This window comes from Scyliorhinus torazame, chromosome 6 (genome assembly GCF_047496885.1).
Source record: "Scyliorhinus torazame isolate Kashiwa2021f chromosome 6, sScyTor2.1, whole genome shotgun sequence".
In the NCBI taxonomy this organism is placed as follows: domain Eukaryota; kingdom Metazoa; phylum Chordata; class Chondrichthyes; order Carcharhiniformes; family Scyliorhinidae; genus Scyliorhinus; species Scyliorhinus torazame.
In genome coordinates this window covers 162,343,319-162,363,768 of record NC_092712.1, presented here as the reverse complement: position 1 = coordinate 162,363,768, position 20,450 = coordinate 162,343,319, and the positions used below count along the sequence as shown (strand labels likewise).

At 48.0% G+C, this 20,450-nt stretch overlaps 1 protein-coding gene across 2 annotated transcripts in view; it reads right to left on the bottom strand.

Moving 5' to 3' along the window:
* The window catches only part of LOC140425113 (papilin-like), a 201,384-nt gene that overhangs the window by 159,870 nt on the left and 21,064 nt on the right, over positions 1–20,450 (bottom strand). For both annotated transcript variants that reach the window (XM_072509027.1, XM_072509025.1), the window contains exons 2-4: positions 17,824–17,997; positions 6,849–7,043; positions 3,218–3,391 (exon numbers count right to left, since the gene is read on the bottom strand). In XM_072509027.1, coding sequence (XP_072365128.1) covers positions 3,218–3,391; positions 6,849–7,043; positions 17,824–17,997 — 543 coding nt within the window. The remainder of the gene's footprint in view (positions 1–3,217; positions 3,392–6,848; positions 7,044–17,823; positions 17,998–20,450) is intronic.

Here is a 20,450-nt window from a genome sequence, read left to right as displayed (position 1 = left end):
CCTCCTAAACTACATAACTCCTAATCTCTTACCATCAAAGATTGACTAGCTCCCATATCTCTTAAAAGTCTGACTTCTTTACATACTCCTCCTGGTGGACATGAGTAAATTTTACCCACACAAGTAAATTCTTTAAAGAGATCTGGCACCTTCTTCTCAATCACCTCTTGATCAGTCTGCACATTCTTTTGCACTTCCTTCACTTCAACTGGGCTTTCCTTTACCACCTTAACAAACCCCACTGGCTTATCCTGTTGTACTATATCAGCCCTCCCAGTGCTTTTCTGTAACCCCCAACACTGAGACTTTACATGGCCTAGTTTATCACAGCAAAAACATCTGAAATTTTTAATTTCTCTTCCACCCTCCTGGGCAGCATGGTAGCATAGTGGGGCAGCATGGCAGCATAGTGGTTATCACAGTTGCATCACTGCTCCAGGGTCCCCGGTTCGATTCCCAGCTTGGGTCACTCTCTGTGTGCGTGAGTTTCCTCTGGGTTCTCCGTTTTCCTCTCACAGTCCAAAGATGTTCAGGTTAGGTGGATTAGCTATTCTAAATTGCCCTTCGTATCCAAAAAGGTTACATGGGGTTACGGGCATAAAGGGGAATAGGGTGCAGGTGTGGGGCTTAAGTAGGGTGCTCTTTCCAAGGGCCGGTGTAGACTTGATGGACTGATTGACCTCCTTCTGCACTGTAAATTGTATTACAATTATGATTTCTTTTTAAATCTGAGGTACACTATCCTTATTATCTCCCATCAGATCCCCTTTACCTTTACCACATGAGTATTTCTGTTTTCCCCAGTTTCTATCCCTCACAGGCTGAAACTGATGTCGGAAACCAAACTTTGATTTATGAACTAATTTATAATCATCTGCCATTTCTGCTGCTAATCTCGTAGTTTTAACCCTGTGCACTTCCACATGAGATCTCACTACATCAGGAACTGAAGTTTTAAACTCCTCCAAAATGATAATTTCTCTAAGAGCTTCATACATTTGGTATTAGCCCTTATCCACCTATCAAAATTACTGTTTGATCCGTTCAAACCCCATGTATGTTTGACCAGGTTCTCTCCTTAAATTTCTGAACCTTTGTCTGTAGGCTTCAGACACTAGTTCATATGCACCTAAGATCGATTTTTTCACCTTCTCCTACGTCCCAGATACCTCCTCTGATAGTGATGAAAACACTTAACTCGCTCCACCTACCAGCTTTGTTTGAATCAGTAATACCCACATGTCCTGTGGCCATTTCATTTGTTTAGCTATCTTCTCAAATGAAATGAAAAAGGCTTCTACATCCTTCTCGTCAAACCTTGACAATGCGTGGACATATTTATATAGATCCCCACCAAGCCTTTGACTATGAAGCTCTTTCTCATTATCCTCATCACTATCCTCAAACTATACGTTTCTCTTTACATCCTCCAATTTCAACTGGCTTTCACGTTTCATGGCCAGTTTCTGAAGTTCAAAGTCTCTTTCTATTTCTTTTTCCCTGATCTGCACCTCCTTTTCTCTTGCTTTTTGTTCTGCTAGAGCTATTTGTTCTTTTTCCCTTTCCTCTCACTCTTGTTCTTTTTGTTCTGCTCGGGCTATTCTTACTTTTTCCCTTTCTTCTCTCTCCTTTCCTTTTTCCATCAATTTGTTTTCAAGCTGCTTTAATTCTTTTTATGTTCAAGTTGCTTGATCTGTACTTGAATTCTTGCCATTACCAATGATTCTGACTGTGTCTCAGGCAATTTTAAATGCCCAGCTACCACCACAATTACCTCTTCTTTCCGTATTTTGTCAGGCAATTTTAACTGTAATGTTTTTGCCAAATCTAAAAGTCTTTTTTAGTCTCTGTTTGCAAGTTACTGTGTGTGATCTTCTGCAATCCCCAAAACCTCTGAGCCTCTGAAAGAGCTATTGTCCAAAATACACTCACTATTTAAACTGGAAAGCAACACTTAAAAAACAAACACAAATATGCTCATCCCTCACTATCTTTCCATTGTCGAAGCCAACCCAATCACAAAAGACTTTTAAAGAGTTTTATCATGGATGAGCCCCAAATTTGTTATAGGCCAAGGTTTAGAAAGTATATCATGGAGTTCACCTGACCTACAATTGTTTGTTGAACGTGGCTTGGATGAGGACAAGAGCCTGCCCTTCAGGTGTTATTCAACAGAGTTTTTAGGTGCTTTTAATCAAAAAAACAAGCTTTATTCTACAAATTTAGTTCACATTTGTTGAAAACACACACATGCAAGAATTTTTATCACTACCAACATAAATACCCCACACGGCTACAGTAATCTATGTATAACCGTGAATGAATCCTTCCTTTACTGTTCCAATTTAATAACAAGATCCAAGTAAAAACCATAACCCCCTTTCCAAAGGTGTGGCCCAGCACACGGCATCTTACTGGTATATAACTTGGTATTGATACTCTTGTTTCCTTTCCAAACAGCAGGTTTGAATTCCTTCCAGAAAGCAATTATCTCTTTTAAATTATCAAGCAGTCTGGAAAAAGCTTTAAAAATGAAGATAGAGAAACCCTTCTTTCAACCTGTGCAGCACAAACCAGTACAAATTCAAAGTGAAAGGAAAACTCAGAGCCACAGCCAGCTCCCAACTCAAAGTGAAAAGAAAAACTCACAGAGCCACAGCCCAGCTCCACCCACACAATGGTATCACTGAAGCCATGTGATAAGACAAAAACATTTCTTAAAGGGACACTCCCATGACAATTGTCGCAATGTTGCCAGGCCTGATTGTAAGGCAGCAGTAGAAAGCCATTCACTCATTGTGCAAATGTAATATTCTCTCTTTAAAATCTGGACATCATCAATACAGATGGAGCAGGAAGCAGGTTCCCATTTAGAATAAACCCCAATGAAAGGATGGAATTTTACAAATTTACAGTCTCTTGGCTTTGTGAATTCAGAAATAAAAATGTAAAGTCAGCTTTTACAAAATATTAAAGCAGTGTCGTTGGATATAAACTTGTCGACAGAATGATCTGTAAAATATTTTGAAGATTTTTTCTAAAAGCTGGAAAGATCATATTGATAGAAATCCATTCAGCCCGAGAATAAATGCAATTGTATATTTTGTTCTCTTAGCAGGAACTCTCACCCTTCCTGTCAAAGGTTCTTATTCTCACATGCCCTGTTGAAAAAGGTGTATATGATTGACCAGCAAATAATATTGGAACAAAAACTTACCTACATATGGGCAATTCCTTTGGCATGCCGACATAGTTATAAAATTGTTTTCATTCCCCCTGCAACCTCCGTATGTAAATTCCTCACATACCTTTGTGACATTATTGTAATAAAAACGCTTGAGACTTGCCCTACATTGTCCCACTTCAGGTGGCAGAGAGCAGACTTGATTGCCTAGAAAAATACAAATCGTTGCATGTAACATCTGCAGATTTACATAATAATTGATTTAATAAACAGAGATCTTGGTTACTACAAAAATAATAACATGAATGGCATGATCTTGTGGCCGTGTTGTGCCTACAAGCTGGCAAGGCATGGCTGGTAGAAGCCGGGAGATCCCTATTCTGGGACCTATCCAGTTTGCCACGTCTCGGGAGATAGAACAGAATCTCGTGAAGTATCGCAATGTAAACCCCGCCCAATATGGGCGGGATCACTATTTGCCAAATCTGCACATTAGAGTGAGACAACTAGTCCCTTAAATCTAATCCCTTTTCCTCTGAGACCTCGGGCGAGTGCCGTTCAGTGCTGGTCCCCACAAATGCAGAGCAGATGGAACGGCACTTGTTGGGGTCTCCCAAGGTATCGGAAACCCCCAGATGGTTGCCCTCTGGGAAGAGTGGCACACTGGAACAGCAGGTACCATCTTGGAATCTTGGCACTGCCCGCCTGGCACCCTGCTAATGATACTTGTGTGCCAGCCAAGCAGTGTTGAGGTGTCCAGCTGGCACTGGCAGGGGCATTGCCAGCCTGGTGATGCCTAGTTGACATTTTAATAATGGTGGGGATTGAGCCCGGGGGTATCCTAAGTGTGCAGGTTGCAGATTGGGGGGAAGCTGTGGACCCCCTTCTAGGTGAGTTGGAGTTTTGGGAGGTTGGGGATTGAAAGATAGGGTTGTTATCTAAAAATAGCGTCCCAATCTCTTCCTGTACTGAGGAGTTCTGGCGAGCGGAGCTCCTCAGTGCAGGAAACGGAAATAAGTGCGGCCTCGAAGGAGAGTTCCCCGTTGAGGCCGCGAATTGCAACACAGTCCCAAGCGTGGTGTTCCTTGGCCTATTGTTTGTAAATAAAACAATGTTTCCTTATTTTACTTAGTGTGGACTCCCCGTGTCCTTATTAAAAAATGAATATTGCCATCCCTGGTTCCCTCGCTGTCTGATTCGTCCAAATTGCATCTCAGCTGCTCGTCGCTAACAAAGGGCAGCTATTTATAAACACTCCCTCACCACTCACTCCAAGTCTACACACAAACATGACAGCGTGCAGACCTGTTTCTCTCTTTGACGATACCGACCTGATCAGGCTTCCCGATGCCGTCGATGAGGGATGGGGAACCCTGTTCCCCTGAAGGGGTTGTAAAACCAGCCGCAGGGTCAGCAATGCCTCCTGGGAAGCAGTGGCAGCTGCAATGAGTGTGGGCAGTGTGACCAGGAGGACGGCCGTCCAATGTAGGAAGAAGACAATTAACCTCCAACAAGCTGCAAAGGTAAGTTGCCACTTCCCCCCTGGCATCAGTTCCGTCTTTCCACCCCTCAATTTGCCAAGCCGCCAACTCCCCCCCAATCCACTGGCTGACACCTCGCAACCCCTTACATCAGATCTTCAAGCATGTTCCTCAGAACCCTCTGGCACCCATCAGCACAGCCCTTTCATGTCCAGGAGCCGTGCCCACACATGTCAACTGCTATAGACCTCCCTGACTCATCAAACGTGCAGCTCACAATGTCCTCTCTTTGTCCCCGCAGGAGAATGTGGTCCATTATAAGAGAGAAAGGGCGAAGGCGGGGGAGTGTGGAGTCCCAGAGAACCGAGTCCTGACCTCCTATGAGGAATGGGTCCTGGAAATCACGCGGCTGTCCAAGGAGAGAGCAGTGACCAACAGCAAGATTAGCCTGCGCCAGAGAGGTGAGGATCCACTGCCCCTTCACCCAGATGACCTGTCTCAAGTGAGTTGTTGATGTCCCACCTAACTATCCTTCCATTTGACTGAGCACGTGTCCATTGTCTTGCAGGATCACCATCTGATGAGATCAGGCCTTCTGGAGTCGTTCCACCGCGCAGCCACCCAAGAGGCCACCTCGGAGGAGAGCTCCGAGAAGAACATCGGCGATGTGTCACAGCTATCACCTGCACCCCCCAGCAGTGCAGATTCACACATCTTGGTGGGCTTTTATCTTCAGGGGGCAGAATCTGGTGAGCTGTATGACACAGCTGCTGATGCACATCAGGTGGAGGCAGGAATATCCGAGGGAGACAGCTGTCGGAGGTCTGCTGAATCCCAGCACACAGCTGGGTCACAACCAAATGCCCAGCCTTTGGACAAGGGACTTCCCGAGCTGATACAGATAACCGGCCAGAGCTGTGGGTTTCAGAATGGGGTGTCAGCAACATTCCAATGACTGTAAGGCCGATTGGAGGAGTCCCGAAGCCTTCAGGCTCAGGGGATGGTGTCGGCAATGCGTGGCACCCAGGCTACCACTGCTCGGGTGGCGATCACAATGGAAAACCTGGAGCACGGCTTCCGCTTCTTGAGTGTTGTTCACCAAGTCGTGGCTCAGTCTACGACAACCATGGCTGAGAGCCTCAACATCATATTCAAGTCGATGAGGGGCATGCCCCAGACACAGGTATACATTGTTAGGTGAATTGGACATTCTGAATTCTCCCTCAATATACCCGAACCGGCGCCAGAGTGTGGCGGCTAGGGAATTTTCACAGTAACTTCATTGCAGTGTTAATGTAAGCCTACTTGTGCCTGAGTGAATACAGCGTTGGGGGTGTTTGTACGGATATAGGACGAGTTAACTACAGGAAACTGAGACTTGACGACAAGTCATACAGGCAGGAGAAATCACGGAATTGGCAATGAAATTGCCACAATTATTTCATAATGTTGTAAAGTCCCTTTAAGAGCTAGCTGCATGATTGCCGAGTCTCAAGAAATGAATCCATAACATGTTTACCATATCCCTTATGAGCGATTGGTGCCTTGTGCCTTGTACAGTAATTAAGCCCAAGGTATTATATCATTATAAAAGCACAACACATGATAGGCCTATACTGAAAGACACACAGACCTCCTACATTTATCCAGCTCCTCTTTTGTAATATTTGAGTTGGGTGTGATGACATTGGAGACTGTCTCAATGTTGCCAGGCCTGATTGTATGGCAGCAATAGAACGTCATTCACCCATTGTGCAAGTGTAATATTCTCTCTTTAAAATCTGGACATCATCAATACAGGTGGAGCTAGCTGGAAGCAGGTTCCCATTTAGAATAAATCCCAATGAAAGGATGGAATTTTACAAATTTAAAATCTCTTGGATTTGTGAATTCAGAAATAAAAATGTAAAGTCAGCTTTTACAAAATATTAAAGCAGTCTCGTTAGATATAAACTTGTCGACAGAAAATATCTGGCAAAGTATTTTGAAGATTTTTTTTAAAAGCTAGAAAGATCATATTGACAGAAATCCATTTAGCACGAGAATAAAGGCAATTTTATATTTTCTTCTCACAGTCGGAACTTGCACGATTCCTGTCACAAGTTCTTTTTCGCATATTATCATGCCCTGTTGCAAAAGGTGCACATTACTGACCAAGAAATAATGTTGAAACAGAAACTTACATGCAGGTGGACAATTCCTTTGGCACTCCGACATAGATTCAAAGTTGTTTGCATTCCCCCCACAGCCTCCGTATGTAAATTGCTGACAGGTCTGGGTGGTTTGATTGTAATAAAAACGGATAATACTTGCCCTACATCTTCCTGCATCACGTGGTGGAGAGCAGATTTGATTGTCCAGAAAAATGCATGTAACATCTGTCGAATTCCATAATAATTGAATTAATGAACAGAGATCTTGGTTATAACAAAAATATCAACATGAGGGACATGATCTATTGGCCGTGTTACGCCTGCAAGATGGCAAGGCATGGCCGGTAGAATCCGGGAGATCACTCTTCTGGGATCTACCCAGTTCGTAACATCTCGTGAGATATAACAGGATTTTGTGAGACATCGCGATCTAAATCCCGCCCATTGCAGGCGGGATCACTATCTGCCAAATCTGCACATTAGAGTGAGACAATTAGTGTCATGGGCCAGGGTTTAGAGAACCCCAAAGTGTATCATGGAGTTCACCTGACCCACAACTTTTAATAGATTGTGGTATGGGGAGCACACGGCCCACTCTACAGGTGTGGTACAGCAGAAATGGAAAAGTATTTTTTAAAACAAAACTATGTTTATTCTATGAACTCAAGTTAACCTTTTTAAAACATACAGTGAACAACTTAGCAACCATCAATTCAAATACAACCCCCAAAGACTACAACGCTAAGTAATCCTTTAAGCTTTCCTTTTAACATCCATACGACTTAAAACACCTTTTACTAGAAGCACTTCAGGTTAAAGTCACTACTGTTATTAGTTTTAAATCACCAGGATCGATTTACAGTCTTTAAATTACAGAGAGAGATTCATACACCTTCTGGCTGTGACTGCAGCTATCCAGCTTTGAAAACGAAACTAAAATACACCCTGCAGCAAACAGCCGAAAATAAAAGTAAAAAGCTGACAGACAGCCCAGCTCCACCCACTCTCTGACATCACTGCAGTAATAAACACCCATTTCTTAAAGTTACTCTCACTGCAGATATTTATATGCACATCCATTTATAAACACCCATTTCTTAAAGGTAATCTCACATGACACTAGTCTCACTCTGTTATGAATTTGCCGGATCGACTGAGGGCCTGGAATCTCACCCCTTTGCCTCGGAGACCTCGGGCGAGCACGGTTCAGTGCTGGTCCCCACAAATGCAGAGCAGATGGATGGTACTTGGTGGCGTCTCCCTATGTATCGCAGGCCCCCAGATGGTTGCCCTCTGGGCAGAGTTGCATCCTCGAACTGCAGGTGCCACCTTGGAATCTTTGCACTGCCAGCTTGGCACCTGCTAATGCCACCTGGGTGCCAGCCAAGCACTGACAAGGTGCCCAGGTGGCACTGGCAGGAGCACTGCAAGGCTGGTGGTGCCTGGCTGACACTTTTCCCATGATGGGGATTGGGCCTGTGTGGGGTGCAGGTGGCAGGGGGTAGGCTTTGGACCCCCTTATAGGTGAATTGGGGCTTTGGGAGGTTGTGGGTTGAGTGTTAGGGTTGCCATCTAAAAATAGCTTCCCAATCTCTTCCTGCACTGAGGAGTTCTGGCGAGCGGAGCTCCTCAGTGCAGGAAACGGGAATATGTGCAGCCTCGAAGGAGATAACGGGGTGTTCCTTGGTGCTGGGAGCTCCAGGAAAAAGGCTGGATAAACGCACTCATCAAGGGATTCCAATTTGGTTAGATTGCAGTTAGTACCAAAAATGAGCTCCCACGTGTGTAATATTCTGCACGAGACTACAGGGTGGGAATGGTTATGTTTCCCGTGGTCTTTACGGAGTACGAGCCCGGGGGGATCTACCAGGAAGTATAAATATTGTTTGTAAATAAAACAATGTTTCCGTATTTTACTCAGTGTGGACTGCTTGTGTCCTTATTAAAAAATGAATCTTGCCATTCCTGGCTCCCTCGCTGTCTGATTCGCCCAACTTGCATCTCAGTTGTTCATTGCAAACAAAGGGGAGCTATTTATAAACACTCCTTCACCACTCACTCCCAGTCTACACACAAACATGACAGTGTGCAGATCTGCTTCTCTCTTTGGTGATACCGATCTGATCAGGCTTCTCGATGCCGTCAATGAGAGATGGGGAACCCTGTTCCCCTGAGGGTATTGTAAAACCAGCCAGCAGAGTCAGGCAGTGGCAGCTGCAGTGTGACCAGGAGGACGGCCGTCCAATGTAGGAAGAAGATAATTAACCTCCAACAAGCTGCAAAGGTAAGTTACCACTTCCCCCCTGGCATCTGTTCCGCCTGCCACCCCTTAATTTCCCAGTCACCCCCAATCCACTGACTGACACCTCGTAACCCCCAACATCATATCTTCAACTTTCTGGCACCCACTAGAACAGTCCTTTCAAGTCCAGGTGTAGTGCTCACATAAGCCACCTACTATAGATCTCCCTGGCACATCAAACGTGCAGCTCACAATATCCTCTCTTTGTCCCCATGCGGGGGAACCTATTCCATTATAAGAGGGAAAGGGCGAAGTTGGGGGTGTGGGGTGCGTGGAGTCCCAGAAATCTGAGGCTCACCTCCTATGAGGAATGGTTCCTGGAGATCACGGGGTTGTCCAAGGAGAGAGCAGTGACCAACAGCAAGATTGGCCTGCATCAAAGAGGTGAGCATCCACTGCCCCTTCACCCAGATGACCTATCTCAAGTGAGTTGTTGATGTCCCACCAAACAATCTTTCCATTTCAATCAGCACGTGTCCATTGTCTTGCAGGATCACCATCTGATGAGGCCAGGGCTTCCGGCGTCGTTCCACCGCGCTGCCAACCAAGAAACCACCTCGGAGGAGAGCTCCGAGAAGAACATCGGCGATGTGTCACAGCTATCAACTGCACCCTCAGCAGTGCAGATTCACACATTTTGGAGGGTTATGGGCTTCGGGGAAAAATTCTGGTGAGCATCACATGTTAAGTAATGGGTTAAGAGACACTCCAATTAGTTGTCTCATTTATGTTTAGTATCCAATAATTGACACTGATATCTAAAGAGGCTTCAGGTGGCCATTGTGTCAGGTGATGTGATGATAGAGTTTTATACAGAGTCTGTTGAAGTAAATTAAAGGTGTTTGTAGAAAAGGAGCAGAACCTTTGACTCTTTATACAACAGCAGCTAAACGTCTAACATCACACAGCTGCTGATGCACATCAGGTGGAGGAAGGAACATCCAACACCCAAGGAAGACAGTTGTTGGAGGTCTGCTGAATCCCAGCACACAGCTGGGTCACAACCAGATGCCCAGACTTTGGACAAGGTACTTCCCGAGGTAATACAGATGATAGGCCAGAGCTATGAGATTGAGAAGGGGGTGTCAGCGACATTCCAGCGACTGTAAGGCCGATTGGAGGAGTCCCAATGACTTCAGGCTCAGGGGATGGTGCCGGCAATGCGTGGCACCCAGGCTAACACTGCTCGGGTGGCGATCACAATGGGAAACCTGGAGCGTGGCATCCAGGTCTTTTTTTAAATATAAATGTAGAGTAGCCAATTATTTTTATTTTCCAATTAAGGGGCAATTTAAACCGGCCAATCCACCTAACCAGCACATTTTTGGGTCGTGGGGGTGAAACCCACGCAGACATGGGGAGAATGTGCAAACTCCAAATGGACAGTGACCCAGAGCCGGGTTTCGAACCCGTGTCCTCAGCGCCGCAGTCCCAATGGTACCACTGCGCCACATGCCGCTCCGGCATGCAGGTCTTGAGTTGTCGTGTCCAAGTCATGGCTCAGTCTGCAACAACCTTGGCTGAGGGCCTCAACATCATATTCCAGTCGATGAGGGCTTGCCCCAGACACAGTTACTGAGGACCGTCGCTGAGGGTGTCAGAAAATAGTGCAGAAAATGGAGAGCCTCCAGGTCTGATAGAGCCAGATGACTCAGAGGCCTCTGAAGCTTACTCCAGCTCTCTCCCATTGTGTCCCACAAAGCCCTATGGGCACCCACTTGTAGGAGGAAGTGCTGGAGGCCAATCCAAGGCCTGCCTCGAAGGAACCTATGGCAGTCTTCAGTTCTTCTGATTTGTCCCCTCCTAACACCGGTGCATGTCAAGGTTAGAGGGCAGAACAGGGTGGCAGGCGATGCCTGTGACACCAGTAACTCGGCTGGGACCCTCCGGCTCCAGGCTCTCCAAAGGATGTTCGGCAACAACATCAATGGCCACAGAGTGCGGGAAACATTAGGCTGTCTCCACCTGCGATGTGCATCCTGGAAAAAAACTTAGACTTTGTGCAGAGCACCGAGGACTAAGAAGATTAAGGATCACTGAGTGGGCACTGGGAGGTAGGGTGGGGTGGGGTGTGGCACCATCGGTAGTAGCGACAGTTAGGGTTTCAATTGTTCACTACAAAACATGTTACACCTGAGACATGTGAGGTCTCTGTCACATTATTCTGCATTTCGGGCCGGCCTACAAGGTTCAGACAGGGCATTGGAGGGATACAAGATAGCCAGGAGGGAACTGAAGAAAGGGATTAGGAGAGCTAAGAGAGGGCATGAACAATCTTTGGCGGGTAGGATCAAGGAAAACCCCAAGGCCTTTTACACATATGTGAGAAATATGAGAATGACTAGAGCGAGGGTAGGTCCGATCAAGGACAGTAGCGGGAGATTGTGTATTGAGTCTGAAGAGATAGGCGAGGTCTTGAATGAGTACTTTTCTTCTGTATTTACAAATGAGAGGGGCGATATTGTTGGAGAGGACAGTGTGAAACAGATTGGTAAGCTCGAGGAAATACTTGTTAGGAAGGAAGATGTGTTGGGCATTTTGAAAAACTTGAGGATAGACAAGTCCCCCGGGCCTGACGGGATATATCCAAGGATTCTATGGGAAGCAAGAGATGAAATTGCAGAGCCGTTGGCAATTATCTTTTCGTCCTCACTGTCAACAGGGGTGGTACCAGGGGATTGGAGAGTGGCGAATGTCGTGCCCCTGTTCAAAAAAGGAACTAGGGATAACCCTGGGAATTACAGGCCAGTTAGTCTTACTTCGGTGGTAGGCAAAGTAATGGAAAGGGTACTGAAGGATAGGATTTCTGAGCATCTGGAAAGACACTGCTTGATTAGGGATAGTCAGCACGGATTTGTGAGGGGTAGGTCTTGCCTTACAAATCTTATTGAATTCTTTGAGGAGGTGACCAAGCATGTGGATGAAGGTAAAGCAGTGGATGTAGTGTACATGGATTTTAGTAAGGCATTTGAGAAAGTTCCCCATGGTAGGCTTCTGCACAAAGTAAGGAGGCATGGGATAGTGGGAAATTTGGCCAGTTGGATAACGAACTGGCTAACCGATAGAAGTCAGAGAGTGGTGGTGGATGGCAAATATTCAGCCTGGATCCCAGTTACCAGTGGTGTACCGCAGGGATCAGTTCTGGGTCCTCTGCTGTTTGTGATTTTCATTAATGACTTGGATGAGGGAGTTGAAGGGTGGGTCAGTAAATTTGCAGACGATACGAAGATTGGTGGAGTTGTGGATAGTAAGGAGGGCTGTTGTCGGCTGCAAAGAGACATAGATAGGATGCAGAGCTGGGCTGAGAAGTGGCAGATGGAGTTTAACCCTGAAAAGTGTGAGGTTGTCCATTTTGGAAGGACAAATATGAATGCGGAATACAGGGTTAACGGTAGAGTTCTTGGCATTGTGGAGGAGCAGAGAGACCTTGGGGTCTATGTTCATACATCTTTGAAAGTTGCCACTCAAGTGGATAGAGCTGTGAAGAAGGCCTATGGTGTGCTCGCGTTCATTAACAGAGGGATTGAATTTAAGAGCCGTGAGGTGATGATGCAGCTGTACAAAACTTTGGTAAGGCCACATTTGGAGTACTGTGTACAGTTCTGGTCGCCTCATTTTAGGAAGGATGTGGAAGCTCTGGAAAAGGTGCAAAGAAGATTTACCAGGATGTTGCCTGGAATGGAGAGTAGGTCTTACGAGGAAAGGTTGAGGGTGCTAGGCCTTTTCTCATTAGAGCGGAGAAGGATGAGGGGCGACTTGATAGAGGTTTATAAGATGATCAGGGGAATAGATAGAGTAGACAGTCAGAGACTTTTTCCCCAGGTGGAACACACCATTACAAGGGGACATAAATTTAAGGTGAAAGGTGGAAGATATAGGAGGGATATCAGAGGTAGGTTCTTTACCCAGAGAGTAGTGGGGGCATGGAATGCACTGCCTGTGGAAGTAGTTGAGTCGGAAACATTAGTGACCTTCAAGCAGCTGTTGGATAGGTACATGGATTACGGGAAAATGATATAGTGTAGATTTATTTGTTCTTAAGGGCAGCACGGTAGCATTGTGGATAGCACAATTGCTTCACAGATCCATGGTCCCAGGTTCGATTTCGGCCTGGGTCATTGTCTGTGCGGAGTCTGCACGTTCTCCCCGTGTCTGCGTGGGTTTCCTCCGGGTGCTCCGGTTTCCTCCCACAGTCCAAAGATGTGCGGGTTAGGTGAATTGGCCAATGATAAATTGCCCTTAATGTCCAAATTGCCCTTGGTGTTGGGAGGAGGTGTTGAGTTTGGGTAGGGTGCTCTTTCCAAGAGCTGGTGCAGACTCAGGGGGCCGAATGGCCTCCTTCTGCACTGTAGATTCAATGATAATCTATGATTAATCTGGGACAAAGGTTCGGCACAACATCGTGGGCCGAAGGGCCTGTTCTGTGCTGTATTTTCTATGTTCTATGTTCTATGTTCTACACCCCCACACCATGTTGCCCTCTGCTCTTCCCCAGCCCCTGCTCCTCGACTGTCATCTTACTGTGCACCCCTCTTACCGCTCTCCGAGGCCCGTGGTTGCGCAGAGTGCCACTGGCCGTATGGGTTCCCCCACCACTCCATCCCCCACACCCCAGCTCCTAACCACCACCCTATCAACACCGCACGCCAGCCCCACCCCACTCTACCAACATCCCCCCACAACTGGCTGCCTCCCACCGGCAGGGCAGCACGCTGCCCATACAAGGACAAAGCCCACAGTAGCCTTGACAGGAGCGCACCAGACGGGGGTCATTCAGAATACTGCTGGCATGGGTAGCTCCAGCCAATGGTATCTCTGGCAGCAGGGACGGGCATCAGAGTCAGAGTTCCCCACAGTGTAAGGCACCAATGGGGCCGGTGGTGCAGAGTGCCAGGGGGAATGGACGGGAGTGGGGGGGGAGGGGATGGGGTAGGAGGGGAGGGGTGATTGGGACATGGTCTGAAGTGCAGACAGGGGCAACCGTGTAGCCCAATGGACTTGGTTGAACACGGGGTACACACCATGCTAATATGTCTGACATTCACACCCTGCAGACAATGGCTATTGGAATCCATCCAGGAATGGTGGCCTTCATCCTGGCTGCCGCAGCCCCAGGGGATGCACTGAGGTTCTACAATCTGGAGCGGCTTGGAGAGGAAGCCTGCCCCAGATGAACAAGAGGCAGCCGGTGGGGATGGAGAGCGAGGAGCAGCCTGCATCCCTTCGATCTGGACCTGGGGCATCTCGGCGATGACAGTGAATCCCGCAGCCTTGGCATCCTGGTGACATTGGTCCACATTGATTTTGAATATTGAGGTGACTGGGCGTATTGGTCACCACAATATATCAAAATCAATGTGGACCGATGACACCAGGCTGGCCAGGCAGCGGGATTCACTGTCATCGCCGAGATGCCTTTTCTCCGTGATGACATGGATGCACCTGTGCACCGAGCTGTATGATGTTCCGGACACCTGAGGAAAGAGCTGCGCTCCGAAAGCTAGTGATTCAAAACAAACCTGTTCGACTTTATCCTGGTGTTGTAAGACTTCTTACTGTGCCCACTCCAGTCCAACGATGGCATCTCCACATCCTGTTCCAGACAAGTCACCGCTCGGCAAGTGGAAGGACCCTGTGATGTAAAAATTCAGGGCGACCGTCACCTTGCTGGCCAGCAGAAGCAGGTGTTCTCCCCATACCCCCATGGTGCCAGGTGCACCATGATCTGGCAGATAAGTTCCACTGTCTCCCTGCTCAGCTGGAGTCTTTGTCGGCATGTCCGGTCCAACAGGTCCTCAAATGGCAGACGCAGCCAGTAGACATGAGGCCTCATGTGCCGCTTCCCTTGCACCTCTTCCTCAGCCTGTTGGGCAGCCAGTTCTCCATCCTGATCAGTTGGCTCCTGTTCCTCTGCGGCACTCCATGATTTCTAGAGGAGAAAGGCATCCTGGAGAGAGGTTGAGGTGCCCCATCACCCTATTGCCTAGCCCGTAATAGATCCCACTCATGGATAGAACAATATTGTACAGGCCCGAGAGCACATTTGGATAAAGGTCTCCACAGCTGTTGCCTCCCTTTCAATGGTCACTCAATGAGCTCACATGCCGCAGTCATGACATCAGACGGAATGTGGACGGACTCCTCCATCCTCTGTTCTAATCTGCTGATGGCCTCTGATAACCCTGCCTGCTGTACCCTCATTGCCTTTGGTGCGCCAACATCTCTGAGGACCGATTTCAAGGTCTCCACATCTGACTCGCACTGATCAGGAGATTGGCCTCCAGCAGTCCTCAGACTGTCAGAAACTATGACTGTCCCTTCCTCCACCTACTGTAGACCCATTTCTGTGATGGGTTCACCAGATGGCAACCCCCGAGCAGGTTCTAAATCTGGGTCCTGCTGAGGTGTGTGCCGCTGTGTTGGGGGAGCGTGCAGACGAATGCAGTGATGGGTCTTCTTCATGGGCATCCTCGACCCCATCATCCAAGATGAACCAAAGGCTGGTCCTGATGGGCTGGTTTCTTATGGCCTTTCCTTGCTAGTGGCTGTAATGGAATGAAGAGATACTTAGAGACTGGCTGGAAAAGCACCAACATTAAAAAGCACTCACAGAGTCGGGGGTGGGACATGATTCAGTGGCTTGTTGAGAGCCTTTGGCACAGAAGTGGTCTCTGTCCTTGCCGGCCTGCTCCACCGCCTGGTCCTCAGAGTTGGTGAGTGGTCTGAACACCAGCAACCCCCCCACCCCCCCCCCCCCCACCCCCACCCCCCCAACCCCCACTCCCTCCCCCGCCCCCCTTTGGTCCGAGTTGTCTCTTGTTGTGGACAATCTTTTCCTGCATAAAGAAAAATGAATGGTCTGTGAGCAGGACTTAAGCCAAAGCAGATATTAAGCATGATGTCTGCTGTGAGTGTTGGGCAGATCTATGTAAGTGTAAGAGAAGGTGTTGGAGCAGATGAGTACACTCATTCTCTTTCTGCACTGGAGAACAGACAGGTCCACGGTCGTTGTGCCCTCCTTTCAAACCTGCGATGTGAGGTTGATAGGCCTCTGGTTCCCATCGTAGGGGTAGAGGACCTCACACCAGTCTTCCATTACCTGGAGGATTCTCTCCAAGTTCTTGTTGCTGTACTTGGGGGCAGAGGGTTCACCTCTTTGGTGGGTCATCACCAGCCACAACAATTTCTGGGCTGCCGAGGGTGAACCTCTGCCCGCTAGGAGAATGGCAGGGTGGACAAATCCCAGGTCACCCTGCCACTTATACCGAGTTAAAACCAGGTATATGGCGTAGCGATCCATGATGGTCCCAAAGTCTTTTGATCTCTCGACCAGGCTGTCATCATCAGTGGTAGAGTTTATCAAGTTATACAAACAACTGAACAATGATCTGTGACTATCTCAGTACGATATTAGGCTGATAATCATGATATGACACACAGATCTCCTGTTGATCCTTAGAAGGATCCTGAGGGATAGAAGTATAAGAACACCATGATGTTCAGTGCCACAGGTTACACGCTGGCCCTCTGCCATCTGAAGGTAATTTGAGCTCTGCTTGTACAACCTTCCTTCAGGGTAACTGCCTCCCTGGGCAGCTTGTTTACACTCCTCACTGAGGCCTCCTCGTCCTTCAGCATCGCCAGCTGTGGATGCGGTTGGCAAGCTGGTTGCTGCTACCTCTGATCAGCTGTTCTCCATTCCCTCATTCTCCTTCCCTCACCTTCACTTGAGGAACCTCCTCCAGAGTGCACTATTCCCACAGTCTCTGTACCTCTTTTTGTTTCAGCCTTCCCTGTGCTGGAACCTCCTTGCGTGAAGCCTCACTTCCAAATGCCTTCCTGAAGCTGAACCCTTCAGTGGCTCAATGTCAGAGATCTGCTCAGAGTGCTGAGGAAACAATTTCTTCACTCCTCATGCAGTCTCAGCTGCAGCCTCCAACCCCTCATTGTGCTGCTCAGATACTGTCATTTAAACCACCATTATGCTCGTTCAATGATCCAGTCGTGATCGTCTCCTACCTGTGAAGACTGTGTGACCACAAATCATACAGGCAGTGAGAAATCACGGGGAATTGGCAATTAAATTGCCACAATTATTTCATAATGTTGTAAAGTCTCTTCAAGCAACACATGATGGGCCTATGCTGAAAGGCTGACAGACCTGCTACTTTTAGCCCAGCTCCTCTTTTGTAATATTTGAGTTGGGTGTGATGACATTGGAGACTGTCTCAATGTTGCCAGGCCTGATTGTATGGCAGTAATAGAACATCATTCACACATTGTGCAAATGTAATATTCTCTCTTTAAAATCAGAGGACACATCAATACAGGCTGGAAGCAGGTTCCCATTTAGAATAAATCCTAATGAAAGGGTGGAATTTTACAAATTTAAAACCTCGTGGGTATGTGAATTCAGAAATAAAAATGTAAAGTCAGCTTTTACAAAACATTAAAGCAGTGTCGTTGGATATAAACTTGTCGACAGAATGACCTGTAAAATGTTTTGAAGATGTCTTTCTAAAAGCTGGAAAGATCATATTGACAGAAATCCATTTAGCACGAGAATAAATGCAATTGTATAATTTGTTCTCTTAGCAGGAACAGTTACCCTTCATGTCACAAGTTCTTTTTCTCAAATGAACATGCTCTGTCGAAAAAGTTGTACATTATTCACTAGGAAATAATGTTGGAACAGAAACGGACCTGCAGGTGGGCAATTCGTTTGGCACGCAGACATAGTTTCAAAGTTGTTTGCATTCCCCCCACAGCCTCCGTATGTAAATTGCTGACAGGCCTGGGTGTCTTGATTGTAATAAAAACGGATCATACTTCCCCGACATCTTCCCACTTGACGCGGCAGAGAGCAGGCTGGATTGTCTGGGAAAATACAAATTGTTGCATATAATATCTGTAGAATAACATAATAATTGATTTAATGAACAGAGAACCTGGGGCGGGATTCTCGGCGTCCCCCCCCCCGCCCCCGCCGGCCACCAAATTCTCTGGCACCGGAGATTCGGCAGGGGCGGGAATCGCGCCGCGCCAGTAGGCGCCCCCCCCCCCGGCAATTCTCCGGCCTGCAATGGGCCGAAGCCCCACTGCCGTAATGCCGGTCCCACCGGCATGAATTAAACCACCTCCCTTACCGGTGGGACCAGGTGGCGCGAGCAGGCTCCAGGGTCCTGGGGGGGGCGAGGGGTGATCTGGCCCCAGGGGGTGCCCCCACGGTGGCCTGGCCCACGATCGGGTCCCACCGATCCGTGGGCAGGCCTGTGCTGTTGGGGCACTCTTTTACTACGCGTCGGCCGTGTAGGTCTCCGCGATGGCCGACCCTGACGCGCGTGGACTTCCGCCGGCTGACGGAGTCCCTTCGGCCCCGGCTGGCGTGGCGCCAAAGGCTTTCCACGCCAGCCGGTGGGACGGCAACCACTCCAGCGCGGGCCTAGCCCCTAAAGGTGCGGAGATCCGCACCTTTGGGGAGGCCTGACGCCGGAGTGGTTCACGCCACTCCATCCCGCCGGGACTCCCCGCCCTGCCGGGTAGAGGAGAATCCCGGCCCTGGTTACTACAAAATTATTAGCATGAGGGACATGATCTATTGGCCGTGTTGCGCCTGCAAGATGGAAAGGCGTGGCCGCTAGAAGCCGGAAGATCCCACTTCTGGGATCTACCCAGTTTGCCACGTCTCGCGAGATATAACAGGATCGTGTGAGACATCGGGGTCTAAATCCCGCCCATTGCGGGCACGATATACTATCTAGGAAATCGGAGGCCCCCAGATGGTTGCCCTCTGGTCAGGATGGAATCTTCTCTGTGGCGATGCTGACCTGATCAGGCTTCTTGATGCCTTCGATGAGAGACGGGGATTCCTGTTCCCCTGAAGTGGTTGTAAAACCAGCCGCAGAGTCAGCAATGCCTCGTCATGGGAAGCAGTGGCAGCTGCAATGGATGTGCGCAGTGTGACTAGGAGGACCGCCGTCCAATGTAGGAAGAAGACAATTAACCTCCAACAAGCTGCAAAGGTAAGTTACCACCTCCCGCCTGGCTTCAGTACCGCCTGCCACCCCTTAATTTCCCCAAACCCCCCCCCCCCCATTCAATCCATTGGCTGACACCTCGTAACCCCCAAAATCCGATCTTCAACCTTGTCACTCAGAACCCTCTGGCACCCACCAGCAAAGCTTTTTCATGTCCATGTGCAGTGCCCATGCATGCCACCTGCTATGGACCTCCCTGACCCATCAATCGTGCAGCTCACAATGTCCTCTCAGGATAACCTAATCCATAATAAGAGAGAAAGGGCAAGGATGGGGATTGTGGAGTCCCAGAGATCTGAGTCCTCACCTCCTATGAGGAATGGATCCTGGAGATCACGGGGCTGTCCAAGGAGAGAGCAGTGACCCTAAGCAAGATTGGCCTGCGCCAGAGAGGTGAGGATCCACTGCCCCTTCACCGAGATGACCTGTCTCAAGTGAGTGTTCATGTCCCAAAGAAAGGGACTTGATGGAAGATGATTCTTGGGTAGGGTGTGTGGACAGTCTGGATCATGTTAAGATCGAAAAGGAGGAGGTATTGGCTGTTTTAACAGATATTAAGCTAGATAAGTCTCCTGGGCCAGATGGGATTTATCCCAGAATTCTGAGGGAAGCAAGGGAGAATATTGCTGGGGCCTTGACTGACATCTTTGTATCCCATTGGCTACAGGTGAGATCCCAGAGTTCTGGAGAATAGGTAATGTGGTGCCGCTGTTTAAGAAAGATAGCAGGGATAATCCTGGAAGCTAAAGGCCGGTGAGCCTCTCATCGGTAATAGGTAAATTATTGGAGAGAATTCTCAGAGACAGGATTTATACCCATTTGGAAACAAATGGACTCGTTAGCGATAGACAGCATGGTTTTGTGACGGGGGGGGTCATGCCTCATTAACTTGATTGATTTTTTTGAGGAGGTGACAAAGATGATTGATGTTGTTTACATGGATTTCAGTAAAGCCTTTGACAAGGTGCTTCATGGCAGACTGGTACAAAAGGTGAAGTCACACATGATCAAATGTGGGGTGATAAAATGGATACAGAAATGGTTCGGTCACAGAAGGCCAAGGGTAGCAATAGAAGGGTGTTTTTCTGAATGGAAGGTTGTGACTAGTTGAGTTCCACAGTGATCGGTGCTGGGGCCTCTGTTGTTTGTAGTATACATAAACGATTTGGAGGAAAATGTAGCTGGTCTGATTAGTAAATTTGTGGATGACACCAAGGTTGGTGGAGTGGCGGATAGTGTTGAGGATTGTCAGAGGATACAACAGAACATAGATAGGTTGGAGAGACTTGGGCA